Below are 16,363 nucleotides of genomic sequence, written 5' to 3' on the forward strand. Positions count from 1 at the left end.
TTAAGCCTCTGAAGCATTTCCCACAACAGTGGTTCTCAAAGTGTGGGACAGGGGACTCTAGGGACCCACAAGGTCAAAACCAGTTTCATAATGGCAAGGTGCTCTTTGCCATTTTCACTCTCACGTTTTCAGAGGTATACGGTAGAGTTTTTCAGAGGCTGTCTGACATGTAATACTGCAACAGACTGAATGCAGAAGCAGATACGAGAATGTAGCTGCTGTCTATTAAACCTGACATTAAAAGAGATCTGCAAAAAATAGAATACAGTGCCAGTCAGTAACATTCTGTTTTGAAAAGTATGGTTATTTTCACAAAAATATGTTAATGTATAATAGGTCCACCATTATTTTTAAGTGAATTACTACATACAGAAAAAAACTTCTGAGTTTTAGTTATACACGGTAAATATTCAAACAGATAATCCCCCCTACACATACACAAAAAGCTCCTTAGTGTACTAACTTTTAAGAGCATAAAGGGATTCCTGAGGCTTCTCAAAAGTTTGTCCCCGACTCCTAACCCCCATCCCCGCAACACACAAACACACACACACACACACACACACACACACACTCTCCCTCCCCCCTCCCCACACACAACACGCACACACACACACACACACAGGTGAGGAGTGTTACGTATGCTGCAGGAGAGAAGTGCCCTTCTGATGTGCTGGCTGAGTGAGGAAAGGCAGCGCGTGCTCCTTCCTGATCTCTGAATCTATTAGTATGGGCTCTGTGCCCAAACCTCCTACCCAGGGTCCCTTCCCCCTCACCCCATTTTCCCCTTGCCACTTGCTGTGGATTCCCGATCTGTCCCCACCACTGAGGATTTCTCTTATCTGGCCACACCCGGGCCGGCGAGGACTCCCGGGTGAGGCCCGCACGCCCTCCTCGGGGTGAGGACTCCCAGGTCAGCCGCCCCGAACAGCCTCAGGGAGGGCTGCCCCGGCGGCCGGCACAGGCTCGGCAAAGGAGAGCCGTTTCCAGTCCCCGGACCCTGTCCTCGGCGCAGCACAGACTGGAGACAGGGCGGAGGATTCGGTTCTCGGAAACTAGTCCCCGACTCTCCCCTCGGCCTTCCCTGGACGCCCCCTCCGCCCGGTCCCGGGCTGTCCTGTGCACGGAAGCCCGGCTCCAGGAAGGTGCCGGGGGGGAGCGGCGGACTGGCACCCACCCCGCCGGGGCCTGGGCGGTCGACCATCCGGCCCGGGGACGTCGGCCGGGCCGCGTCGTACTCACCGCGGACTGCACGGCGGGCTCTGACCGGAGGCCGGGAAGCAGGCTGCGGGGCGCGCTCCCGTGCGCTGCTCGGCTCCAGCCGCCGCCTCCGCGCTCCTCCCACACTGTCGCCCTGGGGTCCACCGGCCGAGGGGCGGAGCCGGGGTGGGGCCGGGCGGGGGGCGGGGCGCTGGGCCCGAGCCGCCAGGGGCCGCGGCCGAGGGGGCGGGGCGAGGTCTGCGGGCGGGAGGGAGCAGCTCGGGGTCAGCCGCCGGAAGCCGCCCGACGCCGCCTTGGGCCGGTCCTCCCCGCGGCCCGGGGCCTGCAACGCGCTCCCTCTGTGGCGTGGAAGGTGACCGCTCAGCTCGCGCTCTAGGAAATGAGCCGGAGGGGCGGGGAAGAAATGCTGCTTGTAAAAGTGACTGGCCCGTCACGGTGGAGGCTTCACTATCTGACACCCCGGTACGTGCGGCCACCTCCCCTGCCTCCCCGCTGCCCCCTAATTCCCTGTGAGGAGAGCCGAGCGAGCTGACCGGACCCCACCGCTCCCACGGTTACGAGTGCAGAGTTCACGTGTTTAATTTTTTTTTTTAACGTGTAACAACACTTCCTATTGAAGACTGTTCACCCGTCAGAAGTCAGAAATGGCCGAGTTGGCACTGAGTAGGCCTTCATCTCACCTGCTTTTGATAGGTTGTTTGGAGTTGTGCCCGCTCAAGCAAATGTGAGTGCTGAGACCTTTCTAGATGAAAGGTGAGTTTTCCTGCCCAATTCAGATGGCGAGTTATTGTAGTTTTCTGTCTCGAGTATCTGAATAAGCAGCTTATAAGACAAATAACTAATAGCTAATACTGATACCGACTGCTGCCAGTTACCACAGCCCTGCTCTGTTCAGAGCCCTCTGGATCTTTATATAAATTATTTAGTTCAGCTCTTCCAGTTGCCCCATGAAGTGAGGGAGATGATCCTATTTTGCAGGCATGAAATATTGCTAACAAGGCTTCCAATTTTAGGCTTGTCTGATTCCCAAGCCCACGCTTTTCTCATCATACTACACTGTAGGCCACCTTAGTTATATTTAATGTTTAAATATAAACGGTTATATTTAGTTTTGAAGAAGCTATTTACTACACTTGCAATGTAGGAGAAGACTTTCTTTCCACCCACTTCCTAAAGTCCTTCCACTCACATTCAGTGAACAAACTCCTTGAGTGCCCCCACTGCCAGAGGGTCACCACAAACCCTGAAAAATAGTAACACTGGGGTCCCCTGAGAAGTTAGGGGGAGTGCAGGGAAGGCTGAGGGGTAGAGAGAAAACACATCCAGCTAAATTTTGATTCTTCTGAGGCAGCCTTTCGGAAAGCAGAATTTCTTAGTGTTGAGTGATAACATATGTATAAAATGAGAAGTGATAATCCTTGACAGAAAAGAATTAAATCCAAGCTATAAAAGGAATTGATTTATTGGTAAACACTCTGGCCAGAAGCATGAAGGAAATAGTTCCCACATCACTCTGCTCTTTTGCTCTTGGAAATATCACCAGTGATTTGCACATCCATTGTCCTCTCTTCTGTTCTTGCCCTTGCTCACTGCTCTGTGGTATTTGGCACTGGCGACAAATCTTTCGTTGAAATTTTAACCTCCTTTTGGCTTTTGAGCCCTCCGCTCTCATGATTCGCCTCTTGCCTCTTTGATCCCTCTTTCTTAGGCTTTTTCACTGTACTTTTCCTCCTCTCATCTTACACGTAACTCCACACACGCATGGGTTCTTCTTTGTTTATTTTTTCTCTACATGAACCCCTTGCCACCTGCAGCTGAAGCCCGCTCTGTCTCTGTCCTTGACCTTAACACTCACAGATCTCCACACCGTTGGTGACAGCCGCTCCTGGGGCATCACCACCTGGGTGTTCCCAAGGCACTGGACATTCTTCAGGTGTACGGTGGCAGTGCAGATCTACTCTAGCCATCTGTCTGCCCTACCAACCCATCGTTGGTTCCTCATCCTGAATCCCACATCCTGAGTTTGGATTTCATGGTGTATTGAGAGAGCTAAACATTTAAGGAGGTTTGAACGGTATCACTTTGCTCATACAAGGTTCACCTGATACATAGTTCTGTCATGATCAAAAGATTCTGCAAGTGGTCCAGAAGAGTGGGTAGACTTTAAGGCCCTTCTGAGAGGAAGCCACCCAGGGGTGGTAACTGCTCAGGCACCGTGGGTCTGCTGCAGGGGCCAGTGGCAGGAGGAAGGGCCTTCAGAGAGGTAATAGTACTGTTCTATTAGCCTTAACTGCCAGAAGCTTCTGTGACTATAAAAGGAATCATGAGGATTTGGTCGGAGACATGTTAAGCTCTGAGCAATGCCTCATTATGCTCCACACTGACTTCAGTTACTTGTATAAACTGGGCCATCCTAAAAACTAGAGCCCATGAACTTTGTATCATGCTTTGTAATCCATAATGCACTTGCACACGTAATATCTAATAGAAAGGAAGAAGTGTAAGAGAAGGGCAGCCTAGCATAGCGGTTCTCAAGCCTCGAGGTTCACTGAAGACACACATTCCTATACAGCACTCTTAGAGACGCTGAGTGTGAGGGTCTCACCACGCATTGAGAAACACCGGTGGTGGTTCCCAAACTGGGTGTTTCTTAGAATCACTAGAGGGCACTTATTAAAAATACAGTCTCCTGAGTCCCCACTTCCTAGAATGTCTGATTCAGTAGGTCAGGGGTGGGATCTGTGCTTAGAGTCCAAGGAATCTAAATACTACAGGAGATGCTGCCTGAGCATGTCCACAGATTGCCATCAGGGAGCTGCTCCTGAAAATACTTACTCCATGAACCGGGTACCATGTCAGTTTGTTCATCACCCCTAACTCAGAGCCTGGAGCCCAGAAGGTGCTCAGTACATCTGTTGATTAACTTACTGTGTGTTTCTTTCTGTCCCCTACTTTGCTGGCCTGCGTGCTGTTTAGTGTTCTCTAGCGTGACCCAGAGGGGAGATAACTGTATGACAATGAATGAAGTAAAGGTGGTCCCTCCTGAACTTCCTGTTGGAGAGGACTCTGGAATGCCTAAGTGCATCACTGGCTGTACATCTTCCTCATGGCAGAGGAAGTTTGAAATAAATGTTTTCTGTTCCTCTTTTTGAAAATGCTCCATTCGTAACAAGGAAAGGCAGTTTTTAGGCTTATCTTGGCCTCGCACAAATATCCAACTGCCACCCCCTTCCCTGCCTGTCTTAATTTTTTGCACTCTGTCTTATCACCTAAGTGCCTGAATTCCTGAGCTGCCTCCCCAGGAACCAGGATCCTCTAGACACCTGCTTTACAATTAAGCAGTGTTCCCCATAACAACTCAACCTGATGAAATGTCCCATTGAATCTTCACAACAACACTTCCAGACTGATGATGTTGTTGCCATTTCACTGATAAGGAGACTGAGAGTCAGAGTGTTTATATACCTTTCTTCAGATCATGTAACTCATAAATGGTGATGCTGGGGCTTGAGCAAAGGCTGGTCCAGCTCCAGAGCTGGGGGCTTACACTCTATGCCATCAAGTATAATTTTATCTAAGTGAAATCTTTGGATACTCTGAGGTTAGAAGTCATTGATTCTTTGCAGAAAAGAGCAACTTAAATGTTCAGGGTGGGAGCTTTATTACTAGATGGTCTAGAATACCTATTCACTTATTTTCAGGGCCCTATTCACCCTAGCATGTCCACAGATTGGTGAACACCTGTTCATTTATTTTATTCTCCCTGATATTAGATCTTTGCTGCAGCCATGTACTTGAAGTGCACACAGACAAATATGCTCCCCATCCTGGAGATGGAGGTGCTGGAAATCGGGAGCAGAACTGTCACCGTTCCGAGGTTGCTGCTACTGAGTTAATATCGTTTTTTTCCAGAAAATGATTTGATAATGAGTATTTTTTACTGACTCTTGGGGTATTGCCAATGATTCAGCTGCCTGGTCTGCTATTTGATTTGCTACTTGGAAGACTACAGACTCATACGTTAAACAACCCTGGCACCTGAGGTGGGGACACTTTAGACCCAAGATATACAAGGGTGGAGGCGATTAATAGTCTCTTTGTCGCCTAGGTCCAACACTGCCACTGGAGTCAAATGGCAACTGCAGCTGACATTCTGTGGACATGTCTGACCCTGAATTGTTCTCCTGTACCTGATGCCATCAATAGCAGCCCTCGACATGGACCCCCTTTAAACAGGTATGAACCTCATTTCATTCTGACATATATTTACATGCTACTCTGGTGCTTGAGAGGTCTTGATTTATGCCATGTATGGAAAAGGGGGCTACAACCACTCAGTGACACTGACCGTGTGACTTAGCCAAACCAATGTAAGGCTGATCCAAATCAAATTTAATGAGAAATCCTGGTAGGAATTACCTGTGCCTGTTTGGGTTTTATGTTTGCGTGTGGCTGGAAGTGGGCCATAGAATCTCTCTCCATTGGGGATGGAGGTGGTTTTCTGGCCCATCTGTTGCTTTCTGTAATTATCAGCACCGACACCAAAGACCAGCAGGTCAGTGTAAACTCCCTTGCGTGGGTGGTAATGGATAATGGACTGGCCTTAGACTAGGCCACATCCTGACTGGCTGGCATATTTGAAGTCAGTACTGCACGTTACCTTCATCTTGTTATTTGGAGTCCAGTTGGTAGTAGCCTTAATTAAATGCTGTATAAGACCAATTGAACAGATTCAGTTCTAGCCTTCGTTGTTCAAATGAATCAGAGTGGCCAGCAGAGTGGCATACTTCTGCAAAAGTTTGCCGGAAGCCAGGACGTGGGGACAACAGATGGAGTGATGGGGAAGGTGACTGCCATGTGCCCTGAGCATCCCTGCACACTCTTGCTGGGTGTGGCAGGAACGCAAGCTCCTGAATGCACTTTACCCACTCCATTCCTCAGGCTGCTGTTTACAGTGAGCAGCTTTGAGTGTTGAGTTATAGAAAGTGAGACGTTGGCTTCAAAATTATTGGGTGGGGTGGAGGGAATTGAGTGAGGAAACAATATCGTCTAAGAATTAAAAATTGTCAAGTCTGAGTCATGGGTGCAGGTAGGTTCAAAGTGCAGGCTTTCTTACTTACGTTTCCCATAAACATGGTAGATCCCCATACTCAGTGTTCCTTGTTTGCAGCACAAACTCAGTATGTGTATTACATCCTTCTGAGCCCCTCCATGTCACTCTATAATTATAAATACTTGGGCAGTATTCTTTCTTCTATATCCTCACTCAGTTCTTCCTCACGCCTGATAATTGTGAAGCAAATACCTGATTTTGTACAATTTCATGTATTACAGATTTTGTTTTAAAAATGTAAATGCAGTATCATCACACAACAAAGTTAAAAATAATTCCCAAATATAAAATATCCCTTCTGTGCTCAGATTTTCCGAACAGTCTTCCAACGTTTTTAAAATAACTTGTTTGTTTAAATCAGGTGCATAATCTTTTCTTTGTTAATTTACAGATGTACACTCTATTTTTTTCCTTATAGTTTGTTGAGGAAATAATTGTTTGTGTTCTACCATCTGGATTTTGCTAATTGCATCTCCATGATGTCATTTAATACGTTCTTCTGTCCCCTGCAAATAGACCCATGTATCTTGAAGCTTGATTAGATTATGCTTCCATGTTTTGCATGAGAATACTTCATCGATGATGTGCACTTTTATCAGGACATACATCATATCTGATTGTCACTTTTTCTGGGTGAATGTGAGCAGGCATTGATGATCAGAGCCTAGACTGATTAATCACTAGGGTTTGCAAATGAAGATATTCTAATAGAATCTCTTCAAGTGGACTCCTGAGTCCTTTTGACATAATCCAGCCATCCTGGGTTGTAGCCTTGCTTTCCAGTCTAACGAGGGGTTCCTTACTCAATTTGTATATTTTCTTCTCGAGATCTAGAATCTGCCATTTCTCAAAAAAGCCCTGATCCCCATTAGTGGGAAATGGTACCCAGAGGCATCGTCTGGGCACTAGGGGTCCTCATTGCTGTTGCATTGGTCTTTGTAGAAACAGTGCCTTTTCAGTGGATAGAGTCTTTGTTTGTTTATAAAATACATCATTTAAAAAACTTTAATTTTATTTATGATTATGGAAATTATTTTTATGGTTTCAAAGTTGTGATACTGTGATATGTAGTAAGAAATATATATTTGGTCTTTGTTTCTGGCAGAGCTCCTAATACCCTTGGAATTTCCTGAGGATGAGAGCTTAAAAGTGTCTTTTGTTTTGTTAATGAGGTGGCTCCTGGAGAGTACCCAAGGATGGGGACTGGTTGCCAGAGGAGCCCACCTTGTGATTATAGTTGGAGCTTTCAGTCCCACCCCTGATCTCTAGGGAGTGGTGAGTGGCTGGAGGTTGAATCTGTCACAGCCAGTGATTTAGTCAATCCTGTGTATATAATGAAGCCTCCATAAAACCCCAGAAGGTCAGGGTTTGAAGAGCTTCCAGGCTGGTGAACACGTGGAGATTTGGGCAGAGTGGTGTGCCTGGAAAGGGGAATGGAAGCTCCATGCCCTTTCCCAGTGCCCTTTCCTGTGCATCATTTCCATCCGGCTGCTCCTGAGTTACAACTTTGCATTATAAACTGGTGATCTAGTAAGTAAAATGTTCCTCTGAGTTCTGTGAGCTGCTGTAGCAAATTAATTGAACCCAAAGAAGGGATTGTTGGAACCTCCAATCTATTGCTGGTTTTTCAGAAGTATAGGTGATAACCTGGCCTTGTGATGGTGTCTGAAGCTGGGGGAGGCAGTATTGTAGCCCTTAATCTGTGGGGTCTGATGCAGTGTCTGGATAGAGTCTGAGTTCAGTTGATTTGTAGGACACCCAGCTGGTGTTGAAGAACTGCTTGTGCGTGTGGTGACCCCCACCCCACACACACACCCAAATGTTGGAATTGTTCACCAAAACCTTTAAAAAGTCAAATCTGTAAAGCAAAGTATGGCCAGAGAAGTCTAGCTTCTATTTCAGTCTTCTTCAACCTATTCCTTCCTACCTCCAATAGGTACTCTGTATTTTTTAGTTTTGTTATTAATCAATTGAATTTAACAAAAGTGAGTATATGACTATGTTCTTATTCTTCTCTTTCTTAGACAAATAGCATCATTCAACACATTTTTCTTCCTCTTGATTTTTATTTTTTTGCCTAACCACATATCATGGAGATCACTGCATAGCAGTTAGTATACAATGCGTTTTACCATTCCTTTATATGAGTTTATAATACCCTATTATGTGTGTGTATCGTTGGTAGACATTTTTTTCTCTAGTATTCATTATAAGTAGCACTTCAAACTCTTAGACCATATATCTTTTTGCATAGATTACTGGAAGTGGTATTGATGGGTCAAAGGATAAATCCATGTCATTTTTATTAGATATTGCCAAATTCTTTTCTGTATCAGTTAGGTTCTGCAATGGACTGAATGTTAGTGTCCTCACCCCAAATTGCTGTGTTGAAATCTTTACCCGTCCCCATGTGATGGTGTTTGAAGTGGGGGGGAGGGGGTGTCTTTGGGAGATGATTAGGTCATGAAGGTGGAGCCCTCATGAAAGGGAGTAGTGCCCTTATAGGAAGAGACCAGAGAGCTAGCTAGGTTTCTTTTTGCCTTGTGAAGATACAGTATTAGCCCCTGTAACTTCTTCTGCAACCCAGAAGAGGACTCTCACCAGAACCCGAACACGCTAGCACCTTCATCTTGGACTTTTAGCCTCCAGAACTGAGAAATAAATGTTTGTTGTTTCAGGCATTCCATCTATGGTAACTTGTAATAGCAGCCCAAACTGACAAAGACAAGGTCAAATTTGGAAACAGAAAGCACACTATTTTTTGAACCAAAAGAATTTAATATATGACTTGTCGGCTAGATGTAGTGCTATCAGTTGCTGAAGATAAAAAGAGAACTTTAAGGTATCAAAAGGTAGCAGTTGTGGGAAGATGCTTCCAGCCCTCAGCTGAGGACACATAGCAGAGAGGACCTATGGAGCCGCAACTCAGACCTCTTAGGAGGTGCTGCTGCTGGACTGGTGGGTGCTTCTGAGTTTGAAATGGGGAGTCCTGTGGGCCTGGGACCCAGACCTTGAAGGAGGAGAGAGCCAGCTGATCCTGCTGTCTCTGTGGGAGACAGGGGTTTCCACGTGTGGAGGACACTGAAGACTGAATTTGGCTGGTGCCCTGGACAGATACTTCTCCCGCAGGGTGAAGCGCTGCAGGGCTGACTCCCGGGAGCTGCAAGCAGGCAGGAAGCCCCCAGGAAACAGACAGGAAGGAGCATGTCCTTTTGTCCTCCCTCTGGTGCCCCTAGTAACACATCCCAACTTAGAACCACCCGACCAAGCAGAAAGGTGGTCTGAGAGTCCCCGCCCCATCATCAAAACACAGTGCAAAAAGGATGGATTTGGAGCTGAGAGGAAGCAATTAAAAAACCCCGCAGGTAGCATCTCCGTAGGTGTGGTAGAACTGTGAAGCATCTCCACCACCAAGTGCCTTTTCACCATGGCACCAGCAACAGGATATTTTGTCAGACTTGTAGATTTTTACCATCAGCTGGTTCTTTTAAACAATGGATAATTATCATGCTTTATAAACTATTGTAAAGTATAGGAAAAGATGGAAGATATAATAGTTCTTACTGCTTTTAGGCTTATTATACATAATGGCTTTAATGATTCTTGTAAAACACTTCACAACTCTACAGAAACATAACTGATGTCACAGACTAATGGATAGCTCTGTGACCAAGGATAAAATGATTATGCAAGATGGCCTGTAGGCAAAAGTGAACAGTGGAATCTTCTGTATTTTTATCCCTTGGAAATTTAAAATTTTTCCTGCTCAGATTTAAGCCTAGAACAGCTTTTGCTGTAAAATAAGGATCTTTGTTAAAAAAAGGTTTTTTTCCTTGCTTATTTTAAGATTAGCTATATAAAAGTGAACACCTAGAAAATAGCCTTGTAGGTTGTTTTCATTTCACATGTAATTTCAACATTCATATATATTTTTATGAAAATCAACTAATCATTTAAAAATTTTGTATCTTTGCTGATGAAAATAATTGTTTCTTGACTTCTCTCTAGCTAGGTGTCCCAGTCATTTAAGTATATCGTAGATCTAAATATGCTCCCTACTGGGGAAAATCACTCAGAGATATATCCTCTTACGTTCTAGACATATTCTCCGCTGAGTTTTGAAATCTTTGATTGAAATCTGTAAAGGTTAAGTCACCATATAAATAGCAGGGCTATTAACAATCACAAAATTAATGAGAATAATAATGAGCTCAAGCATGTAAAATGCCAGTGTTAGCATAAACATTGTAATGCCTCCGTGTATGACATTTTTGTTTTGCCATAGGGAAAAGTTCTGTGAGCTGGTTCCCTAAGTGGAGCCAATATGTTATTACTGCAGATAAACTGCTCATTATCTAAGTTGTTTTTGCAGCTTTTGGAGAAAGCAAAATGAGGTATTCTTGAAGAAGATATTTATGGCTGTGCAGTAAAATAAAAAAGTGATTTTAGACAGAGGTGAAATTAAGAACATTTCTGTACATTACTTTAATTATCATTATAAAAGTAAAACACGTTCACTGCAGAAAACTGAAAATATACCCATGTGCACATGTATGCGTGCACACACACACACACACACTCCATAAAAACTGCCCATAATCTCCACCACCCATGAATAACTTATCACTGTTAATGTATTTTGTTCTGTTGGTCTCTGTCTTATCTCAATAAGCGGGCAACACATAGCAGGAAGTTTTATGTATTGCATTTTTGTCAAAACACAATGACAAAAAATTTTCTAGGGCCATTAAAAGTTAATTGAAAACATGATTTTTGTACTCCTGCATAATAGTGCATCACACAAATAGATTGTATTTTATTTAACAATTGAGCATCCCCCATCTTTAGCTATGTAATAATTTCCTTATTTTCCTTTTATAAAGATGAACATTTTTATGCATAAAATTTTTTTTAATAGAGATACTGGGGTTGAACCCAGGACCTTGTGCATGCTAAGCATGCACTCTACTACTGAGCTATATCCCCCTTATGCATAAAATTTTGACTACATTTCTAATGATTTCCTTTGCACAAATTCCTAGAAGAATAGTTGGGCTGAAGGGTATACACATTCTTAAAATTTAAAAAATATGTTTCCATATTATCCTCTGGAAAACTTGTATTAGTTTAAATTTCCACCTTTTGAGGCAGAATAACTGTCTTTTGATCCTTCACAATGCTTGATGTTATCATTTTTGTGTGTGTGTTAACTTGATGGGAGAAATTGATAATCAGTATTTGTTAAAAATGTATATTTCTTAAATATTAATTTGTAAATGTAATTATAAGACCAAAATATTCCTGATATAGCTTTGATCAAAATTATAGTTGAAACCAGAAGCCACACATTTCAATAGCAGGAATCTTGGGGAGAAAAATAATTGTTGACATGGGTGATTTGAAAATGTAAAGCACTGAGATGGTTGTTTTATGCTATTAAGGAGATGAGGGCAAAGCTAAACACTTGATATTTTCAAAGTGTAATATTAGCCAGTACCATACTGTTTAGATTACTATGGCTTTGTAATATAGTTTGAAATCAGGAAATATGATACCTCCAGCATTGTTCTTTCTCAAGATTGCTTTGGCTATTTGGAGTTTTTTGTGGTTCCATGTTAATTTTAGAATTGCTTTTTCCATTTCTGTGAAAAATGCCATTGGAATTTTGATGAGGATTGTATTGAATCTATGGCTTACTTTTGGTAGTACGGACATTTTAACAGTATTAATTCTTCCAATACATAGATGTGGGATATTTTCCCATTTATTTATGTCTTCTTTAGTTTGTTTAATCAATGTCTTATTGTTTTATTTGCTAAGAGAGTAGGTCTTAAGTGTTTTCACCACACACAAAAAAGAGTAACTACGTGGTGTTAGATGTGTTAATTAACTTGATTGTGGTAATAATGGTAATAATTTCTCTATATACATATGTCAGAATATCTCACTGTATAACTTAAATAGATACAATTTTTATTTGTCAATTATACCTTGATACAGCTAGAAAACATTATTTAGCTCTTTGAGAAAAAAATATAAATATTAATAAGGGTTGGAGAATTTATTTTTTGTCATCATGAATTTGGATCTGACTAGTTCATCAGGAAGATGTTCTCCAGTGACCCACTGATCTCAACCCTTGAGATTATTTTTAAAAACCATTTTGGAGTAGAAAATTTTATTTATTTAACACCAATTATAGACATTTATATTTGAATTTTATACTATTTCACTAACTGATTATGTGTTTATTGACCTTGCTATAATTAAACAAACCATATAAAAGATTCTCTTGGAAATAAATGGGGCTGCATGGTATAAATATATGGCATTTAAAGCAGAAACATTTAAAATCCAACCATATTTTAAAAATACAGACAATAACAAGTATTGATGAGGATGTGGAGAAATTGGAACCTTCATACATTGCTGGTGGGAGTATACAGTAGTGCAAACACCTTGAAAACAGTTTGGAAATTTCTCAAAATATTAGACATACTTACCATTATGACCCAGTAGTTTTGCTGCAAGGTATATACTCAAGAGATATGAAATGAAAACATATGTCTATATAAAAATTTACACATGAATGTTTATGGAAGCATTATTTATGGTGGCCAAAAGTAGAAACAACACAAATGTCCATCAACTGATTAATGTATAAACAAAAAATGATATATCCATTTAATGGGATATTGTTTGGAATATAAAAAGGAATGAAGTATTGATACGTGTTATACTGTGGATGAATCTCGAAAACGTCATGCTAAATGAAAGAAGCCAGTGACAAAAGACCACATATTGTGTGATTCCATTTGTATGAAATGTTCAGAACAGGTAAATCCTCAACAAAATATTAGTCAGTCAAATTTATCAATATATAAAAAGGATTGTATATCCTGAAAAAAAGATATTTATCTTAGAAAAGCAAGGGTGATCAACATTTGAAGATTAACCGCTGTAATTCACTGTATCAACAGACTGAGAAAAACTATATTTGCCTCAATAGATGGAGAAAAATCATCTGAAAAAATTCAACATCCATTCATAATAAAAACTTCAGCAAACTAGGAACAGAAGGGAACTTCCTCAGCCTGATAAAGGGCAGGTTCAACAAACCTACAGCTAACATCATGCTTAATGATAAAAGACTGCTTTCCCTGTAAGAACAGAAACAAGACAAGGATGTCTACTGTCATTACTTCTATTCAGTTTTGTTACAGATCCAAGCCAGTGAAATAAGCCAGGAAAGAGGCATGCAATCTGGAAAGAAATAGCTGTATTCTATTTGTAGGTGACATGAATGACTATGAGGAGAATCCTAAAGAATTTACAAAAAGATTAGTAGAACTAACAAATAAGTTTAGCAGGATTTTAGGATACCAGGTCAATATATAAAATTCAGTTTTATTTTTACATATTAGCAACAAACAATTGGGAATTAAAGTTAAAGATCAGTACAACTTATAATAGCACAAAATTATGTAATACTTAGGCATAAATCTCAAAAAATACATGTGGGATCTGTATGCTGAAAACTACAAAACACTGATGAATGAAATCAAGGCGTAACTCAGTAAATGGAGAGCCATACAGTGTTCATGGATTTGAGGTCTCAATATAACCGGTTAGGATGTCAGTTCTTTCCAATTTGAACTGCAGATTTGATGCAGTACCAATCAAATCCAGCAGGAATTTTGTTTTGTAGAAGTTGATAAGCTGATTCTAAAATTTTCTATGATGAAAAAGCAAATGAAATAGAATATCTATAACATTTTGAAAAAGAAGAATCAAGCTGAAGCATTCACTGTGCCTGATTTCAAGATTTATTCTGAAACTATTTTAATTAAGATAATGTAGTACTGGCAAAAGAACAGACACGTAAATCAGTGCAAGAGACTAGAGAGTCTGGAAATAGATATGCATATACATATATTTATGTATCTTTTTTCAAAGACAATTGATTTTCAACAAAGATGCAAGTGCAATTTAGTGGAAAAAAGGTAAGAATAATTAGATATCCATATATAAGAAAATCAACTTCAACCCATACCTCAAATCATAGTAAAAATTACTCAAAATAGATCATATCCTTAAATCTAAAAAGACTATAAAAGTTTCAGAGGAAAACATAGGAGAAAATATTTATGTGGGTTAGGCATAGATTTCATAGACATGACACTAAAAGCACAAAGCAAGAAAGAAAAAAACTGAGATTCCCCCCACCTGTCACATTCTGTCACATCCCTCTTTACTTCCTTGACAGCACATAATACATATGAAAGTATCTTTTATATTTTATTATTACCTGTCAGAGAAACTACCAGGAACTTAAAAAGAAATGAACACTTTATTTTTTAGAGCCACTTTAGGTTCACAGCAAAATTGAGTGGGAGGTACAGAGTTCCTAGGTACCCTCTGTACTCACTGTTTCACTAACTAATTTGTATTTAAGATTCTTCCATGTCTTCTCATGGTTCTAAAGCTCATTTCTTTTTTGTGCTGAGTAACATTCTATTGTCTGGAATACCATAGTTTATTTAAGGATAACTTGGTTACTTCTAAGTTTTGGCAGTAACGACTAAAGCTGCTTTAAACATCTGCATGCAAGTTTTTGTGTGGACATAAGTTTTTAATTCATTTGGGTAAATATCAAGAAGTGCAGTTGCTGAATTGTGTGATAATATGTTTAGTTTTGTAAGAAATTGCCAATTGGCTTCCAAAGTGGCTGTAGCATTTTACAATCCTACCCACGGTCGATAGGAGTTTCTATTGCTCCACATCCTCTCCAGCATTTGATGTTGTTTGTCTTCTAGATTTTAGTCATTTTAAAAGGTATATAGTGGTATCTCATTTTTTGTTAAGTTTGCAAATCCCTAGTGACCTATGATATTGAACATCTTTTCATGTGTTTACTTGCCATTTGTATATCTTCTTTGGTGATGTGTCTGTTCAGGGCTTTTGCCCATTTTTAATCAGATTGTTTCTTATTGTTTTCTTATTGTTGAGTTTTAAGTATTCGTTGTGTATTTTGGATTACAGTCCTTTGTCAGATGTGTCTTTTGCAAATATTTTCTCTTAGTGTGTGGCTTGTCTTCTCATTTTCTTGACATTAACTTTTACAGAGCAAAAGTTTTTAATTTTAATGAAGTCCAGCTTCTCAAAACTTTCTTTCATGGATCAGGCCTTTAGTGTTGTATGTAAAAAGTCATTGCCATGCTTAAGGTCATCTAGGTTTTCTCCTATGTTATCTTCTAGGAGTTTTATAGCTTTTATTTAACATTTAGGTCTGTGATCCATTTTGAATTAATTTTTGTGAAGGGTCTGTGCTTAGATTTTTTTTTTCTGCTTTTGAATATCTAGCTGTTTCAGCACCATTTGTTGAAAGACTATCTTTGCTCTACTGTATTGCCTTTGTTCCTTTGTCAAATATCAATTGACTATATTTATATGGGTCTATTTCTGGGTTCTCTGTTCTGTTCAATTGATCTATTTGTCTATTCTTTCACTACTACCATACTGTCTTGATTACTGTAGTTTCATAGCAAGTCTTGAAGTCGAGTAGTCAAGTAGTCAGTCCTTTAATACTGAATTGGCTATTATTGAGTCTTTTGTCCCTCTGTATTAACTTTAAAATCAGCTTCTTGATAGCCACAAAATGTCTTGCTAAGATTTTGACTGGGATTGTGTTGAATCTATAGATCAAGTTGGGAAAGATTGACACTTTGACAATATTGAATCTTACTATCCATGAACATGGAATATCTCTCCATTTATTTTGTTCTTCTTTAATTTCTCTCATCACTGTTCATATTTTGTTAGATTTACACCTAGGCATTTCATTTTTTTGGGTGTTAATGTAAATAGTAATTTGTTTTAAATTTCAAATTCCACTTGTTCATTGCTGGTATATAGGGAATTGATTGACTTCTATATTTTAGTTTTGTTTCCTGCAACTTTGCTGTTATGGCTTATTAGTGTTAGAATTTCTTTTGTTGTTGTTGGTTCTTTTGGGTTTTCTGCATAGAC

General features: G+C 40.6%; 1 protein-coding gene across 1 annotated transcript in view; it reads right to left on the reverse strand.

The window, feature by feature from the left end:
* The window catches only part of LOC141577579 (uncharacterized), a 91,066-nt gene that overhangs the window by 46,419 nt on the left and 28,284 nt on the right, over positions 1-16,363 (reverse strand). Inside the window, exon 4 of the mRNA XM_074363187.1 lies at positions 1,243-1,728. Within this exon, the coding sequence (XP_074219288.1) occupies positions 1,243-1,728 (486 nt within the window). The remainder of the gene's footprint in view (positions 1-1,242; positions 1,729-16,363) is intronic.

The sequence above is a fragment of the Camelus bactrianus genome, chromosome 4, assembly GCF_048773025.1.
Source record: "Camelus bactrianus isolate YW-2024 breed Bactrian camel chromosome 4, ASM4877302v1, whole genome shotgun sequence".
NCBI lineage: Eukaryota > Metazoa > Chordata > Mammalia > Artiodactyla > Camelidae > Camelus > Camelus bactrianus.